The 18268-nt window shown below is 43.3% G+C and overlaps 2 protein-coding genes and 1 long non-coding RNA gene across 3 annotated transcripts in view; 1 reads left to right on the top strand and 2 right to left on the bottom strand.

Moving 5' to 3' along the window:
* Positions 1-18268, bottom strand: part of LOC119374604 (uncharacterized) — a 316867-nt gene that overhangs the window by 193759 nt on the left and 104840 nt on the right. The gene's annotated exons all lie outside the window — the stretch shown is intronic.
* Positions 395-6456, top strand: LOC125756277 (uncharacterized). The gene is made up of 5 exons (XM_049410734.1): positions 395-513; positions 1064-1162; positions 1221-1392; positions 1510-1661; positions 1715-6456. Exons 1-5 carry the CDS (start codon positions 504-506, stop codon positions 1921-1923), a joined length of 642 nt encoding a protein of 213 aa, XP_049266691.1. The 5' UTR covers positions 395-503; the 3' UTR covers positions 1924-6456.
* Positions 6316-7909, bottom strand: LOC119374606 (uncharacterized). The gene is made up of 3 exons (XR_005180233.2): positions 7645-7909; positions 7365-7569; positions 6316-6430 (listed from the first exon to the last, which is right to left on the bottom strand). It is a non-coding gene; the product is annotated as an uncharacterized LOC119374606 (long non-coding RNA).

Raw genomic sequence — 18268 nt, 5'->3', positions numbered from 1 at the left:
GCTTGTTATGACCTTTCGTAAATATATGTGCAGCTTGGGTGGCCCATAAGAACAACGGTAGCACAAATTCATTTAAATTTGGGTAGCTTTCGAGCCCAGCTTCAACTGATGGATAATTTATCTGAACATTACCAATAGGAAGTATAGTCGGGGAAGGAGCATGGATCTTTTTTTGTTTACTCTTGTACTTTCCATACTGCCTAGCACTCTCCACACACAAGTGCACCATAGTGTACAGTAAAAAGTCTGAGTTCATTATTTTGCAATGTTTTTCCCCTCTTGTAAGCATTTTATTATCCAGCTAGTAAAGTGCTAAGTTGCTGGTGTTATGTGACACAATAATACGCAGTCTACTGTTTTAAAATACAGGTGTCAAGAAAAAACTCACAGTTGCAGCCAAGAAATCTGCTTGTGCTGCCTTGAAAGATTGGATACAGCCAGTGGTCAACCATCTGTACTGGTGTGTTGCCGTTAGTGAAGGTGACGGGGATCTACTGGTAGCCATGTGGAAGAGTAAGTGAACGTGATTTTACCAAACCATTTCTTAAACATAACAATGTTTGTCGATTTCGCTGCTAATACTGTAAATGAGGTATTATCTCATTTATCAAAGCCCTTTTACCTCTTTTTGTAACCTTTTGCTTTCTGTCGATTGCTGTAGTTATCTTAACGCGTACGTCACACTCCTGAAGGATTTCTTTGTGAACTCACTTTCATACTTCCAAATTTTTTAATAGGTGGCATAATTCAATAAGGTAAGCAGGAAACTAATGTTGAACATTTCCTGCCAATACAATTTGTATTGTGACTCCATAAGTACAGAAACTTATGTGATAAATATGCCTGCTGTTTTTGGTCAAACTATTTTCATGGTAGTTTAGAGAAAAACGGTCCTGACTTAGAGAAAAACGGTCCTGAGCTCGTGGTGTCAACTGTATTTACTTCTTACTCTAAGTAAAGCATTCCACAATTGTTTACACGCAGTAAATGAGTTTACTTTGAAAAAGCTTCCGCATTATCAGGCAAATGCACAACCTATTTGGGAACTTTAATGGCTTTCCAGGCATGCTGAACCACGTCATAAACATGCACGCTGGCCATGACAGCCCTTATCCGAGGTGTCTGCACGGGGATGTGCAAAATGGAAAGTGGTTGACACCAGGTAAGTGTATACTTTGTGTGTGGTTTGGCGAGACACTCATGAAAGCACATCTTTTTAGGCACCCCGGCTTACGCACGTCTCGTGAGCATAGCTACAGAACAGGGGCTACTGAAGGATATAAGGAAGCTTTCCTCTTCTGGACAAACTTATGGACTTGAATCGTATCACAGTCTCCTAATAAGATTTGCCCCGAAGTCTGTCGCATTCAGCACCATGATGATGCGTGCAAGGTGTGTGTCACTTGCGTGCAATGTTTTCCCAATTTGATCAGAACATATTGTTGAGTTCGTGCTTGATTTGACTGTCAGGGTGCCTGAACTCTTTCAATGCTGCATTGCGCTTTACAGGACACAGTTGGCTGCTCTTCACCACAACGAAAATGCAGGTCGAGAGCAGGCAGTAGTGGCAAGAAATTGTGCACTCAGATGGAAGAGGAAAATGCTCCGTGCAAAGAAGGGAGCGGAAGTTGTTTGCCCAGTAAAAAGCAAGCCAACTTACGGTATGTAGTATTCAGATGAGTGTTCACAACACGTAACGTGTTTTTCTGTGCAGCTTATGTGGACAAGCTAATGACGGAGATGCTGCACGAGAGCTCTTCATGCAGTTCTCTCAAGAAGGCACAGCAGCAGCGAAGCAGCACCAGCAGCAGCCCCAAGCCTCTGGCCATGATCCAGCTCAACCAGCCAAGGCTATCGAAGAGTGAACTCGTAGCTGCACGGCAATCGCGATTTGTGGCGTGCTCAGTGCAGGACATGCCATGAGTATTGCATGTACAAGCGATTTCATTTAGAGCATTGGCCGAAAGTGTTATGCATGGCTGATGGACTTCCAAAGTTTCTTCATTTGTTTGGCTGGTTGCTTGTTTACTTCCTTGCGTAATTGCTTTATTTATGCACTTCTTTGCTTATGTATTCATAAATGCATACCTCTGGCCATGATCCAGCTCATCCAGCGAAGGCTATCGAAGAGTGATCTCATAGCTGCACGGCAATCACGATTTGTGGCGTGCTCAGTTCAGGACATGCCATAAGTATTGTATGTACAAATGATTTCATTTAGATCATCGTCCGAAAGTGTTATGCATGGCTGATGGGCTTCCAAAGTTTCTTCATTTGTTTGGCTGGCTGCTTGTTTACTTCTTTGCGTAATTGCTTTATTTATGCACTTCTTTGCTTATGTATTCATCAGTGCATACCTCTGGCCATGATCCAGCTCATCCAGCCAAGGCTATCGAAGAGTGAACTCGTAGCTGCACGGCAATCGCGATTTGTGGCGTGCTCAGTGCAGGACATGCCATGAGTATTGCATGTACAAGCGATTTCATTTAGAGCATTGGCCGAAAGTGTTATGCATGGCTGATGGGCTTCCAAAGTTTCATTTGTTTGGCTGGTTGCTTGTTTACTTCTTTGCGTAATTGCTTTATTTATGCACTTCTTTGTTAACGTATTCATAAATGCATACCTCTGGCCATGATCCAGCTCATCCAGCCAAGGCTATCGAAGAGTGATCTCATAGCTGCACGGCAATCACGATTTGTGGCGTGCTCAGTTCAGGACATGCCATAAGTATTGCATGTACAAGCGATTTCATTTAGAGCATTGGCCGAAAGTGTTATGCATGGCTGATGGACTTCCAAAGTTTCTTCATTTGTTTAGCTGGTTGCTTGTTTACTTCCTTGCGTAATTGCTTTATTTATGCACTTCTTTGCTTATGTATTCATAAATGCATACCTCTGGCCATGATCCAGCTCATCCAGCCAAGGCTATCGAAGAGTGATCTCATAGCTGCACGGCAATCACGATTTGTGGCGTGCTCAGTTCAGGACATGCCATAAGTATTGTATGTACAAATGATTTCATTTAGATCATCGTCCGAAAGTGTTATGCATGGCTGATGGGCTTCCAAAGTTTCATTTGTTTGGCTGGTTGCTTGTTTACTTCTTTGCGTAATTGCTTTATTTATGCACTTCTTTGCTTATGTATTCATCAGTGCATACCTCTGGCCATGATCCAGCTCATCCAGCCAAGGCTATCGAAGAGTGAACTCGTAGCTGCACGGCAATCGCGATTTGTGGCGTGCTCAGTGCAGGACATGCCATGAGTATTGCATGTACAAGCGATTTCATTTAGAGCATTGGCCGAAAGTGTTATGCATGGCTGATGGGCTTCCAAAGTTTCATTTGTTTGGCTGGTTGCTTGTTTACTTCTTTGCGTAATTGCTTTATTTATGCACTTCTTTGTTAACGTATTCATAAATGCATACCTCTGGCCATGATCCAGCTCATCCAGCCAAGGCTATCGAAGAGTGATCTCATAGCTGCACGGCAATCACGATTTGTGGCGTGCTCAGTTCAGGACATGCCATAAGTATTGTATGTACAAATGATTTCATTTAGATCATCGTCCGAAAGTGTTATGCATGGCTGATGGGCTTCCAAAGTTTCATTTGTTTGGCTGGTTGCTTGTTTACTTCTTTGCGTAATTGCTTTATTTATGCACTTCTTTGCTTATGTATTCATCAGTGCATACCTCTGGCCATGATCCAGCTCATCCAGCCAAGGCTATCGAAGAGTGAACTCGTAGCTGCACAGCAATCGCGATTTGTGGCGTGCTCAGTGCAGGACATGCCCTAAGTATTGTATGTACAAATGATTTCATTTAGATCATCGTCCGAAAGTGTTATGCATGGCTAATGGGCTTCCAAAGTTTCTTTATTTGTTTGGCTGGTTGCTTGTTTACTTGTTTGTGTAATCGTCTTATTTATGCACTTCTTTGTTAATGTATTCATCAGTGCATACTGCAACCTTTTCAGCAGCGCTGCATGTTTCAGCCCTACTGTTATTTTGAGGTTGAGGCAGGCTCTGACAAGAACTTTGCAGAGGCTTCACAGAAGCGGTGGGCAGAAGCAAAGAATTCAGTCAAGCATTGTAGATACAATGAAATGTAGCAAATTTTTGCGATGTGCGCCTGAGGATGCAATACTTGCTGGCTTTGATTTCTAGGCAATGTGTGTTTAGACTCGTAAGTGCTTGTTGCCTGTTGTATATTTTCATCTCCACATAGTTATCGCGAGAGAACATGCTTTGTGACTTTTAACATAAACTGAGAAGAAATAGTTAAATAAGAAACATCTTGGGAAACAACATTTCAACACAGGGACTGTATGTCCAAACGTTGGCTCCATCGGTAATCATAGCTTGACAATTTCTCATCTCTTCAAGCCTTAAATTTCTGTCTGTTCCACCCTGAACTACTTTGAATATCACGTGCGCTGTGTTTCTGATCCATTTTCGGTACCTTGTCACTTGATGTATACGCATGCTTCTTTTACGTCACATATGAACCATTCTTTAAGTGTGACCAATATGGCTGCGATGTCGGCGTAGGCGTCATTCGACATTTGAAATTTATTTGCTGATGCTTCAGAGTTATTGGGCTAAGCAGCTAAAGAAGATGCTTCTTTCTGGTGGACTGATTATATTTTTTGTTCACCCCAGTCTTGTCTCGGCAGCAAGAGGAGCTTTGTTTTGAAAGTTTTACATTACTAAAAGCAGTGCTGCTCACCTAATTTTCATAAAATTGCTGCTTTCTTAGATAATAACTTGTCTAATCACAGCCTTTGCCATTTTCTAGCAAATGGCTAGAAGAAGGTTCTAGGAAGCAGTGTAAAGGTAGTAGAGTAATTGCATGCATACCTTGCTTGCCTACATAGAATGTGTTTGTGGGAATATAAAACATCCTCTATAATTGGGTCAGTGTGGATAGTATTCTGGCCAGTTCATTAGGGGAAAATATAGCACCCTGTAGATTTCGTAGACAAGCAGAAGACTGAGTAACACTTAGACAGAAAGATATCTCTGCTGACATGCTTAATCATTTTTATGAGATTAAATTTTGTCTTATGCGCTACCAAAGCGTACTTTTCATTGTACCTCTGGTTCAATGTTTTTGTTCTACCGTACTGCCATTGAAAGTCATCATTTTAACAGATTGTTCCTGCCATTGGCTGCATATCACTAATTTATCACCAAGATGAACACTGAAGCACAGATGAACCAAATGTTGAGAAACGTATTAAAATATACCTAGAGTAGCTACGACTTTTTCACACAAATCTTTTCTTCTGAGAAGAAATGTGATTTATATGGCCTTCACAGTGATGCGCGAGACAGTTATTGTCGTGATTTCTGTGCACATCGGTTGAACGCATCGATGCAACGATGTTAATCAAGTGTTTCTGTCATACAGCTTCTGTCACTTGTCGACACTAGCCCCTTTCCGCTGTGGCGGAACGCTTGTATAGCACTCACAGACAACAATACTAATTATGGGTGCCGTTAGGGTTGAGGGTTGCAGCTTATCGTAGACCAAGTCGTCTGCGAACATCTTCAGGAACACTCGATGCCACCATGACTGATGTGTGTATCGGTAGTTGACTCTTCACTTGACCTTCGCAAAATGTGCACTAGTGTGACATTGCCTCCTCACTTGTGACGCAAGTGATGCTTCTGAGGAAATATTGCTAAATTTTGCAATATTTCCTTGAATTTTATCACCGATGCTTATGTAGATGTTATCCTGACAGAAACAAAACAATCATTCTATTCCTGTTCTTTTCCTATTCCTATTCCTATTCAAGTGGTCACGTTTTGATGGAGGCAAAATGCTAGAGATCTGTGTACTGTGCGATGCCAGATTCTCAAAAATTTCCCGAGCCCTCCACTACGACATGCCTCATATTCGTGGTAGTTTTGACAGGTTAACATTGGACATAAATTTTTGTTGCTTTCACTATAGTTGTCTGATGATGTATCATTCAAAGATAGACCAAACATGTTTTCTTTGACCATCACTGTACATTGCACTTGAGTGTGTTGCTCTATTATATGTTGTACGTAATTTTACTGCTACTCCTGTATGTGCACATACCCTCCACCTTACAGTGCCTGCAGTGCGTTTACTGTAATCAAGTTCTGCATTGCCTTTGTGACAATAAAGATGAAATGGCACTTTGGCTGCATGATTTCCCATGAAGTATTGCAGAATGTACTTCATGTTTGTGTTAAAATCCAGTAAGCTATGAAGCCACACAACCACTGTGATTAGATTTTTATTGCAATTCCGGGTACTTAAATCCTGCATAATCTTCTGATGGAACATTTTTCTGATGAGCCTAATAGCACAAGCAGGAACCACTTTCCGGTTTCTTGGCCCGAGCCGGCCCCAGATCCAACGAGTAAACTGCCGACAGGCAATGTATCGATACCTCCTGTAAAATAAACATTTTTATATACATTCACTGCCTCCAATGCCCATTTCGAACCTTTCAGGTGTGACATGCATTCAAAAATTCGGTATTGTCACGTTTCTTGCAGCAGCATAATTAACAGCATGCTGCTACAGAGCATAGTAACATAATTTTTCTACGAGTTTTCTAAATCCTACGGCATCTGTACAGGATTGCGATCTGTACAAGCATCACCTATTTATTGCCTCGCATACTTATTTTGCATCCAGCAGTCTGTTTGCATTATGTGCATGATGTAAACCTTGAAAACAATACAAGACGACCTGCTATATTCCACATTATGTGCAGTGAGAGGAGAAGCAAACGTGCACTTCTGAACTTTAGCAAAAACCGGCTCGTATTCCAACTTGCAGCAATGGTTCTAAGTACAAACGTTTGAACCTGCTACACATTTCGTTGCCAATTATTTTCATTGGTCCTATTTCTTCGAATACACAACATTTACAATTGTGTTTGTTGGGTGTAAAAGGCATTAAATTTACCCATGCAAGAACAGGCGTTATCAGTGCCATGCGAAACGTCTGCATGCACCAAAAGGCCCATATTTCAGCTGTGTAAAAAAAAAAACTTTTGCCTATGATGTCTCAAAAACAGGAAAATAGTAACGCACATGCGCCATCGCTCTCTCAAGCGTTCCGCAACCCAGTGACCACGACACCAAACACGCATAGTGGGAGCGTCTTATTTGCCGAACACGATGGACGTAACTCCGGCAGTTGCTATTTTTACGCCTAGATAACGCCAGAAACTTTAGCAAAGTCAAAGCGCAATCTGCCGTTACAATGAATGGCAGACGCTTAAATCATAGACAAAAAAAAAACTAGTTCCTGAGGGTACCAAGCGACGAACACATACACGATCCACGGCCGCATTAGAGCTTTGAAATGCCACTTACTTGTGGATGTCCATCAACGGCTGCTCGCCCCTTTCTCGCAGCTCGCAGTACGCCACATGTAGCACTTCTGTGTCAAGACACAGCGTAAAAAAAATAATCATCTTCACAAATGCATGGTTCATTGCGCATTACGCATTGTGGCATATCACGGCAGAACAGCCGCTCTGACGCCGTAGGCGTGTGATCACACCGGTCACATCGACACCTGCAGGCGCATGAAATGCACATAACACGTGAGCGACTACGAAACGAAACGTCAACGAACACACGATAGCCTCACCAATTTATGTTGGCGCGATCCACGTGGTCGTCGGGATCCTCGGGACGCGGTGCTTCTCCATGGCCCTCGTCACTGTCGTGCTCTTGTAGCGTCGCTCTCGGTGACGGTGCTGAAATTTCCAGCGGCGTGTCGTCATACGGAACGACGCTTAGCGCTTCGCTTCTCCGTAGGAGTTCACGTTCAAGGTCCGTCCAGTCGGAGGAGCTCATCGTTTCTGAAACGTTCGAACGTCCTCCCGCCTGCCGGCCTACCGTTCTTCCCTCTCATGTCAGCTAACTTGTGTGGCACATAAGCCGTCAAAAGGAGCGGCGCCCGCTTGCGACTAGAAGGCCACCATGTGCTGCGCGGTTCCGGTATGGCAAAATGTAAGTCGCGTTTTGATTGGAAGCAGACAAAACTCCAGTGACACGTCACTGGGCGAGTGAAATACGAAAGGGTACGCCAATTTCTGTCGTCTGCTTTTATTTTGAATTTGTAAGTTCAATAACTTCCGTTTCCGTGCGTCTATCTCCAAAATTCTTTTTGCATTCATCTCAGGACGATACAAAGAACGCGTTCCGATGTAAAAATCGGAGGGTAAAATATGGGTGCAGGGCCCCTTTAAGGTGAAAGCCATTCGCTGAAAAATCTGGCGTACGGCGTCGACAGGATGAGCCATCAGGCGGCGGCGTGAAGGTGAGTCACCACCACAATTTATTAAAAACCCTCAAGGGTTTTTTATAAGGCGCCGCATGAAGATTGCGGTAAAAAATAACCTCAAGGACGTGCCATAACACGAATGCAATATTTGATAGAAAAACAACAAATTATTACGAAACCAGGTAATATACCTATTGCCAAAGATATCAGTGGTAGTAACATTTGTAGAAAATAACACGGAATCAGATGCTAGCAACAATGAAACTAACCTCAGTAATTCATGCAACGACGCTATTGCTAGCAATGAGATGCAGAAGTCCCGTGACATTAAATACACATGACAAATGATTATCAGTACAAATTAAAGTGAATTTACAGTGAAGTAAACTTAAGCGACTCAACATACATTATGTGAATGAAGAGTGAATGAACGTAAATAAGAGTGAATCAAGAACGAATCAGGTGACTCCAGTGTGGATTAACGTATAATAATTAAACCGCGGGTTAATGAACGTACAGTAACGTAAGCCAAAGGTGAATCCACGTGAATCGAGTGTGAATCAACGCAAAGATACTCGGTGAATCACGAATGCATATCAAGTGGCTTAACTGTACAGTAAGAGTGAATGAAGCAACTGAAGCAAGTGGCTGAAGTGCGACTGAGGAATAAATCAAGCGACTCAAGTGTGGACAAAGGCGCTTTGAGTGAATTGACACAAGTTAGAGCGAAGCAACAGTGATTCAAGTGAGTGCCTCGCAGAGATTAGGCGTGTGGTCCCCTCAGTGATAGAGCCGCTGACCTTTACTCCAGCAGTTCATGAAATAATGAAAGCAAACGAAATTGAGCATTCGGCTTCCACTGCCATTCCTAAAGCATCTCACTTTTTCATATTGTAAGCAACATCATTCTTTCTTTCTTCGGCAAGCCTAATTAGATGTGTGTTCAAATATCGGTCGTTATTGGCCCGAGTGATTCTCTCTTTTGCTGTCTTCCAGACTACCCTCTCTTGTACAGCCACCTCACAAGATGTAGCGTATGTGCACAGATTAGATTTAAACCCTAGTCTGCCTGACACCGAACCGGTACATATTGAAATAACAAAATCGTCATTCAATACAGGCTAAAAAAGCACAATATTTGCACAATACCGATCACCAAACTATGGCGTAAACACGTTTTCCTGTGTTCGCGATAAAATATTGCACGCTGTTACGCACGAAAACTAGAACATAGTTCTAATGGGATACATAAAAATTAACATGAGCAGAGAATATATTAGCACTCGTCACAGATACAGCATCGGGTCATTGTTACAGCTGCCAACTAGAAACGTCACTAACTTGAATACCATCAATACTCATGCATTAACCAGTCTGCTTTATTCCCCCGAGGCTTTTTTCGTAAAAAGCTATGTAACCGACCACTTTCCCATAGCACTGCGTTTTCAACGTGTTAATGATGCCGCTGACGGTTTGTACACTACTAGACCGCATTCAATTTTGAACACTTCAAAGAGCTAGTGGCAAAATCAGGTTGGTCACGCATTACATCAGTAGAAGATGCTGAGCCTTGTTATAGCGAGTTTCTGGCAATATCCTGCGCAAGAACAGCAGTGAAGTGCCGTAAGCATTTTTCCTCCCTTTCTAACCCTTGGCTACGAAAATCGCAGTAGCACGTACTAGGAAAATCGACCAAATAACACTGGGAATGATTTCTGTAAACAATGGCAGATACTGAACGGGTTTCTCAATAGGATTACTGCTGAGGCACAACAACCAAAATCACGACAAATACTGTATACTTACTAAATCTGGAGATATTGCGCGCGCATTCAGCAACATTTTTGAAAACCGTCTTTATATGTATTGCCGACGGTCTTGACACCTACATACAATGTGTATCTCAACAATAATGTTTTTTTCTCTTTCCGATTACACCCTGTAATGTTAGCGCGACAATCATTAATCTAAGAAACTGTGGTCCAGGCTTATATTTTTTATGCAGCTATCACGTCAAATTCACCGAGGCAGGCTCGTAGGATCTGTCTTTATCGATTACTCAGAAGCCTTTGTTCTCTTAATTACAATATCGTCTTTACAACAAACTTACCTCACATGACATTACGGGACCATCTTCAGAACTTATCTGAAACTATTTACAGGACAGCCATAAACAAGTTTGTATTGCAGGAGCAAAGTCCGACACTAAAATTATTAACATTGGTGTTGTACAGGGCCCCATACTTGGTCCAATACGGTTTCTCATATCCATTAACAATTTTCCAACCTACCTAACCTCCACGAAATATCTTGTTTACGCAGAAGATACTACTTGTGATAACGACAACAAAGCCCTGTGTGTTACTTCGCTTGTGCTACGTCTCCTTTCACGCTGTTTTTCCCATGTGTGGCAAACTAGCCCAAAGAACCACACTTCTGGATATCACTGCTCTAGGAGAAAAATTAAATCAGGAAGTGAATAATATCTGTACCCGGTGTAAAGAATGAAATTGCTCACGAACCCTCTAAAAACAATGTTCATGGTGCTTAGCTCACGCAATAAACTTGTATGTAACCTTCCTCTAGTTTATGACACGCAGTACTGCCGTCTAACGAATGTTTAGTTTTTGAAGAATTCAATGAGGCCCATTTTTAAAATGTATTATACATATAAACTTTTTAAAGCAGAATGCACAAGGGTGCTTATAAAGGCCAGGCACTACTTTCAGAAACACACTCTCTTAGCACTTTATTATGCTTTCATTTTTAGTCATCTAAATTAATGTTTCACCATGCTTTACCAAGTAGCCAACAAGTTGACCTTTCCGTTCCTGGGGTCTTATATATCACATAGCCGCCTTGCAACTTATCCAAAATAACGCTGTCAGTATCGTCACACTTGCTTCTTACGACGGTCATGTTACCCCCATTTTCACTAGCTAATTTTGCTCGCAATAAGCAAGCTCATTTGGTACAACCACAGCATTCTTATTTATCGCCTACTTAAAGGGGTACTGACACAAAATTTCGCGGCCGAGGTAGCCTGCTGGATCGATTTCCGTGTACGTGCGTGTACCATCTGCGAAATATCGACAGCGAATAAAGCTTGGAAGGTATTTTATATGAATATTGAAGTTCGCGTGCGCGATCCAGCATTATAGGCCGCACCTAGTGCATTGACACCCTCGGAGGTGACCCGAGGTGACCCCCCTACTTCCCCTACGTAACCGTTGTAGCCGGTACAACAAGTTGTGATGACGTCGTAGCCGCCATTTTTGTTTTGACGCGCTCGCCGCTGCGCTGTTGGTGTCTCAAGAAAATCGTCGCCAACAGACGACCATGAGGAGGACGACGACAACGAGGACGATGAAGGCGACGAGATCGCGCAGCACGAGCGGCAAGCGTGCGAATGCGAGGAGACGACACGAACAGCGCGGAAGTGCGTCACACTTCTGTGTGCTGACGTGATCGAGCGCTGCAGCCGCTAGGTGGTGATAGTTGCACCCGGAGGCTTGTCGTTTTTGAAACCGAAACTGACACTGGTCGGTAATGAGGAGCCTGTAATTAATTATCTGTCGCGCGCTGCAGCAAACGATGTGCCGTGTTATGACTAACAGGCCCCCAGCAACACATTGCAGCAAAAAAACGCGAGGCCAAAATTTTTGTGTCAGTACCCCTTTAAGACCCCGCAATTCCTTTTTATTCTCGCTAGAGACAATCTTGCCAATGCTAACACTATTAGCTTTTCAATACAAAACAATATCTACTTCCTAAGGCGCGAAGCAATTAAGGCAAATTTACTGTTGGTTTTTCCAGTGTAAACATTTAGAATGCTTTACTGGTTCATGTAATGAACTCACCTGCATTACCATCGCATTAGAGAGAACTAGAAGCCTGCATTGTTGCCTTGTATAGGTGCATCTTTTCTTTGGTGTACTTGTAACCTCTTTCTGTATTACTTCCCCTGTATTTACGAGTGTTGTTCGGAAATAATAAAAGTAAACTTGAACATAAACGTGAAAGCAGCGCCAGAAAGCCAGGGTATAGTGAGCGTTTGTCGTCTGTCTTTTCAGCGCGGCTTTCACATTTGTTCGCATTCAGGAGTAAAAGGCAACCCCCATGTGGCCAAATTGAAGCTTCTTTATACAAATCTTGCTTCTTCGTTGGTTCGTTGAGACCTTTAAGGCTACAAGTATAATGTAAAGCAGTTACAGAATGGTAATATTTGAACCAATGTCCAGCTATTAAAGCAGCATACCTCCCTTCTGCTCAGAGGACCGGAGGAATGCCCAGGGAAGACTCACCTGCATCGAGAGAAAAAATTGCCTTTACTATACAGCTCTTAAATCAATGCATCATTGTATAAACAAGTGCTTTGCAAAAGACTTGTCGACAACCCCTTGAGATGTACATCAAGGCAGCTGTCACTTGGCAACAATACTAGTTCGGTGGCTTAGTACCACTTCAATGCTGAACTCACCGGCCTGCAGACCTTTAGGAATACGCTTGAAAATTCCAGTGCTGAAAATTGGGTCTGTGCTACCAATTCTGTACTTCAATATTCTAAACACTATTAATTCTATTCATTTTATTCTTTCAGTCGTCTTTTTCGGAAAGTGTGATATCATTCTAAGGAGCATAAAACCCTGAAAGGCACCCAAACTTCCATGCGTAGCACAGTTTCAGAAACCAAAAGACGGAGAAGTACGTATATTTCGACGATCTCAATGTATCCTGGCCTTTTCTCTCATTATGGAACCATATCGCAAGCCACCAAGAACACTTGACGTTCATCGGGGGCATTGCTATCAATTCTGTCATAACAACCAAAAATTCTCACTAACGGAGCTGGGCTTCTGCTCAGGGAAGCTGTCTGGAATTACACATATTGGCGGAGGCTGGTGTACACGCTTGTTCCGCTTTCCAAAATGAACTGACATGAAGTGAAACGATCGTTGCAATTAGCATGCCAGAAGATGCAATACACGTATATGAATGCACAGCATAAGTATGATTTTAGACAATTTACATAAACGTATTTTTAATGCGAACATTAACGAATATATAAAGAACGTTATCGGTATTTTTCTCAGGAGAACGCGCTGCATAATTCATGACAGTATGTTCGTAAAGGCAAAAAAAGATATCACAGAACGTTTGGATCATTAGTCAACACAGTATCCTATATATCAAAACAATAAGCATGCCGCAGATACTTTATGAAGGCCGCATGTTTGAGTAGAGCTCTATATATCATTACCAATGATAGGCGACAAAATTATCAAAATTCTCATTTGAAAACATAAGAAATTAAGGCACCTTCGCACTAGGGGTGCCAAGCCTGAAGGAGCTGAGCAGTCTTCTTTGCTTCTTCTTCGGTTTTCTCTTTCTTCGTTTTTCTCTTTTTCCGTTTTTTATGTCTTTTTTTTCTCTCTTTATTTCTATTTATTTCCATTTTCCTTCCTATTTTATCCCTTTCTTTCTTTCTCTTTCTCCTTGCATCCTCTTTTTCTTTCTATTTTTATGCGTGGTTTTGTCTGCGTTACGCCAAGCGACGAAAGCACACGACAGCCCGGGCCCCTAAAGTGCTCCGCACTTAAAAGACTCTAAAGAAAAGCACGCACCCCGCTAACCTAGCCCAGCCCGCAACATTAGCGATGGCAGCGAAGGTTTATTTATTTATTTATTTATTTATTCATTTATTTATTTATTTATTTGTTTGTTTGTTTGTTTGTTTGTTTGTTTGTTTGTTTGTTTGTTTGTTTGTTTGTTTGTTTGTTTGTTTGTTTATTAGGGTAAGCTTTTGTAACTCACATTTTGCCGTCATACGCGAAAAAGCCGGCGCCGGCGAGCATACAGCAAAGCCTCCCTCGAAGCAAGGGTTGACGCTTGGGGAACTTGGGGCTCTTTACCAGCCCTCTTTACCTCTGTTGTCTCGTCCCTTTCTAATCGTTCTATGCGCTGTTAACATTTTGAATGAATCCCTCGAAGCGTCGCATGCGTATTTCTATGCGCCGTTTTCCAGTACTATTGATACTCTCTCGATCGTGGGCTTGACGGCGATTAGTCAATTCCCGATACGACAACCTGATATTATATCGAGGCGACTTTACATTTTACGTTCCCACGTTACGTTGTTGCCAGGATATGAAGGCATGCATGACCGTCTTTGTTGCCTGTAGCAACTGAAGTGTTGCGTCGCTATATAAGCGCGTGATTGAAGGTCCCATTCCCGGCATGCATGAGGAAGGAAACAGTTAGGAAGGAGCATTGCACAATTCAGTAGAAAGAAATACTTGAGGCACGCAGACGCAAAGCTGCTCTTGCCCCCATTTTTTCGAAAGGACAATGGATTCTGAATTTTTATTAATTAATGAATTCATTTATGTATTTATCTATTCGTTTGTTTGTTAGGTTGTGTGTTTATCTATTTATTCAACATTTTACGTACCACATCTTTCTTGCCCTGCGGCAGATGGTTGGGGGGGGGGGGGGGGGGGACAAACAAAGACTGAAAACGTTTAACGCTCGAAAAATAAGGCCACTTTTTGCATTGCAGACACTATAAAAGCGAGACAAAAAAAACAGAGGCTTCTTGGAATTTATTTTTCACCCTGAAGAATCGCAAGCGAGGGCCACAATTTCGTGTCATAGTTTCCAAAACTGTTTCCTGGCAGCTTTGCCGGCGTTACCTTCGAAAGTATCTGCAGCTTCTGAAGAGCAAACACTCGGTCTGATCAAGGAATTCATTGGACTCGTTAAACGTTGGGATGAACAGTCATCTGGGTTGTGCAATGGTTTTTAGGTTGATATAGACGGGTCGTTTCTTGACCTCCGCATCAATGGCTGCTTAGTGCATTCGAAGAAAAGATGCGGCAGGAATTCGCAATGGTGCCTTCTTGATTTCGTTACATATTTCTTACAACTCAGCTGCTGTGAAGTTTAAAGAAAACTATTTTCTTCAAGGGAGAGGTATATATTGTCACGTGGTCGTGACGTCGACGAAGGCAGCAGTCGGCGTTTGCAGGAGGAAACATACGATGTGAGGGTGCAGAGTTGCAATATCTCAATGCGACTGCGCAGCAAAAAACGTGACAACACTGTGTGCATAAATAGCATCTGTTTTTCTTGGAATAAACATTGTTGGCAGTGGCGCCCTGTGTGTGTGTCTCCCTTCTCGTCCGTGTCTTCTTTGCGCCTACAAATTCGAATCATGCATTACCAACACGCCCAGTTGCTCACCCTCACATCGTATATTTCTAGTACATCGGGCTCTTCACTCAATGTTTCTTCAAACCCGTGTGCCACGGTTTCATTGATCGCAGTCGCCACATGTAAAGCACGTCTGCTCTCGTATTGCATTCGGCATAAATTGCTACCGGAAGACGTCAGGATTCTTTTCGGTGGCTTCAACCCCTCAGCTGGTCACGGCAACCGCATGTGCAAAATCCTGAAGGCTGAATGGTCAAGGCAAGCTCGCCTCTACAGAATTCACCTGGAAGCCCAACTGCTCAGCTCAACGGGAGAACACGGCAACAAACAGGTCCACAAGGAATTCAATCGTCTCGCAAGCCAGGCTACCGAGTTCCTTTGGCAGAGTGCTCTGTTGCAGCTGCGAGCCCATCATCGACCCAAGAAGAAGCGAGTCCCGGGGAACACAATCTTCACCGAGGGAGACGTGACGTTGCCTGAGGAGGTCAGCAAATGTCTCGCCCAGGGGCCGAAATTCGCCGTACAGCCGCAGACCACCGCCTCGGAACGGCTCTCCTTGGTGCGCAAGGTCTCCAGTTTGGCACCGGCCAGCGAGATGGACCGGTGCGTGTCGAGCGGTGTAGACGTCCTGGTACGAGACAGCAGTGACCCAGGCCGTCCTGCAGTTGGTCGTCTGGCGTCATACATGAGACGGAGCGCCCTTTGTGTGCTCGCTTCCGACAAGGAAGGTGGCTTTGCCGTCTTTCCACGGGACTTATACAAGGTGAAGGCGCTTGATGCCCTGAGCTCTGTTTTTCATTGTCACGAAGGTGTTTCTCTCAGAAAGCTGAAAAGTGAAGCTAAGAAGTTGTGCCAAAATTCGAACCTCTCCAAGCTTGTGAGGGACATTACTAAGAGTAAAGCAAGTACACTCGAAGTGTTTTTTAGTGCCAAGACGCACAAGCTAAATTGCCCCTTTAGAGTAATTGTGTCGGAGCGTAATACTTGGCAGAAGTGTCTCGCAGTCTTTCTGCAAGAGAAGCTTAAGCTGCTTGCGGTGGAAGACCCTTACTTGGTTCACGATTCCACCGAAGTCGTTAACTTCCTTTCAGGCCGGACGGGGTCCACTTTTGAGGCATTTTCTTTAGATTTAAAGGACCTGTACTATTCAATACCCAAAGATAAGTTACTTCACTGCATCCAAGAATGCATAGACAGGTATGGTGCCGTGTCTTTTCAGAACGAGGTAGGAATACCGGAGGCCATGTTCATGGCACTCTTAGAACTGTACCTCAGGTCCACTTATGTTGAATGGGATAGCCGTCTCTATCTTCAGAAGAGTGGCGTTTGCATAGGGTCTTGTTTAGCTCCGATTTTAAGTGATTTATTTTTAGCTCAGGCAGACAGATCTATCGCCAGTCTTATTGAGGGTAGTGGCGTTACCAAAGTTTTTAGGTTCGTTGATGACTTCTTAGTTTTTATTGACAAGACCTCCATTGATGCCGACCTAGTCGTTAGCGAGACTTTGACAACTTTTAGGCACATTTTATCTCCAATTGAAGTGACTCACGAACTTTCGGTTGATTCATCCATAAGGTTTTTAGATATGCGATTATTTTTCGAGACTAACCATGTCTGCTGGCAGTACGAGCCTCGGGCGAATAAACCACTGCTACCCTTTAGCTCCTGTCATTCTAAGCTTGTTAAGCGTAGTATCGCCAACCTCTGCTTGCTAAACGTTTTCAAGAAATCCTGTCCCCATCGTGTAGCGGAGAGTTTCGGCAAGCAGGTAAAGCGCCTGGAAGAGGCAGGCTTTCCGCAAGTTGTACTGGTTTCGGTAGCTGAAACAATTTTGAAGAAATCGCGAACACGCCAAGTGACCCAAGAGCCATCTCGTGAGAAAGAAAAAGTGGCTGTGATACCATATCTTCATCGCGTGTCCCACAACTTAAAGAAGATTGCTGAGCGAGCAGATGTAAAGGTGATCTTCTCTGCACCTTTGAAAATGTCTAAACTTTGCAAAATGACGAATCCTTGCCTCCGAAAAGCACCAGCCTGTACCATAAGCCATGAAACTAAATATGTCGAATGCCAGGTTGGCGTGGTCTACGATATTCCCCTGTCTTGTGGCAAAAAGTACGTAGGCCAAACTGAGCAGTGTTTAAATGACAGGCTCAGGCAGCATTGCAACAATGTTAGGAATGGCAGAGAGGGTCACCTGGCTATACATTGCAGAGATTGCAAGTGTGTACCAGATTTTCGCGCATGTTCCGTGATTGCCAAAAGTCGAGACAAGTGGAATAGATTGATAATTGAGGCACAGAAGATTATTGAAGCCGGTGATGGTTGCGTGAGTGTGGCCTCCGTATCTTTATCGCAGAAAGAGTTGCAATATCTCAATGCGACTGCGCAGCAAAAAACGTGACAACACTGTGTGCATAAATAGCATCTGTTTTTCTTGGAATAAACATTGTTGGCAGTGGCGCCCTGTGTGTGTGTCTCCCTTCTCGTCCGTGTCTTCTTTGCGCCTACAAATTCGAATCAGGAGGAAACTGTTTATTTGGCCGAACTTGTGGCCGGAAAATGAGAACTAGAACTACAGCAATACACGCTGTACAAAGATAGCGGCGAACAGGGCGTCGTCCGTCGATCAACTGACAAGCGGTGAAGCGCGTCGGCATTTAAACATGTGCCGTCGAATATTCCAGCGTTATCGCTGGCTGTCCTGCAAATTCTAGAATAAGCTCGAGTGTGCGCGTCTTGCGCGCAATCTTAACAAAACGATCTACAATGG

This window comes from Rhipicephalus sanguineus, chromosome 11, assembly GCF_013339695.2.
Source record: "Rhipicephalus sanguineus isolate Rsan-2018 chromosome 11, BIME_Rsan_1.4, whole genome shotgun sequence".
NCBI classification, from domain to species: Eukaryota; Metazoa; Arthropoda; class Arachnida; order Ixodida; family Ixodidae; genus Rhipicephalus; species Rhipicephalus sanguineus.
The sequence above is the reverse complement of the archived record's forward strand: the minus strand, read 5'-3'. Positions and strand labels throughout refer to the sequence as shown.

What these genes read in the sequence shown, in the direction of transcription:
- LOC125756277 (XM_049410734.1), top strand. An exon ending in TGGAAAGTGGTTGACACCAG is followed by an intron (nt 1,163 to 1,220) that starts GTAAGTGTATAC and finishes ACATCTTTTTAG; the next exon opens with GCACCCCGGCTTACGCACGT. An exon ending in AAAAAGCAAGCCAACTTACG is followed by an intron (nt 1,662 to 1,714) that starts GTATGTAGTATT and finishes TTTTCTGTGCAG; the next exon opens with CTTATGTGGACAAGCTAATG.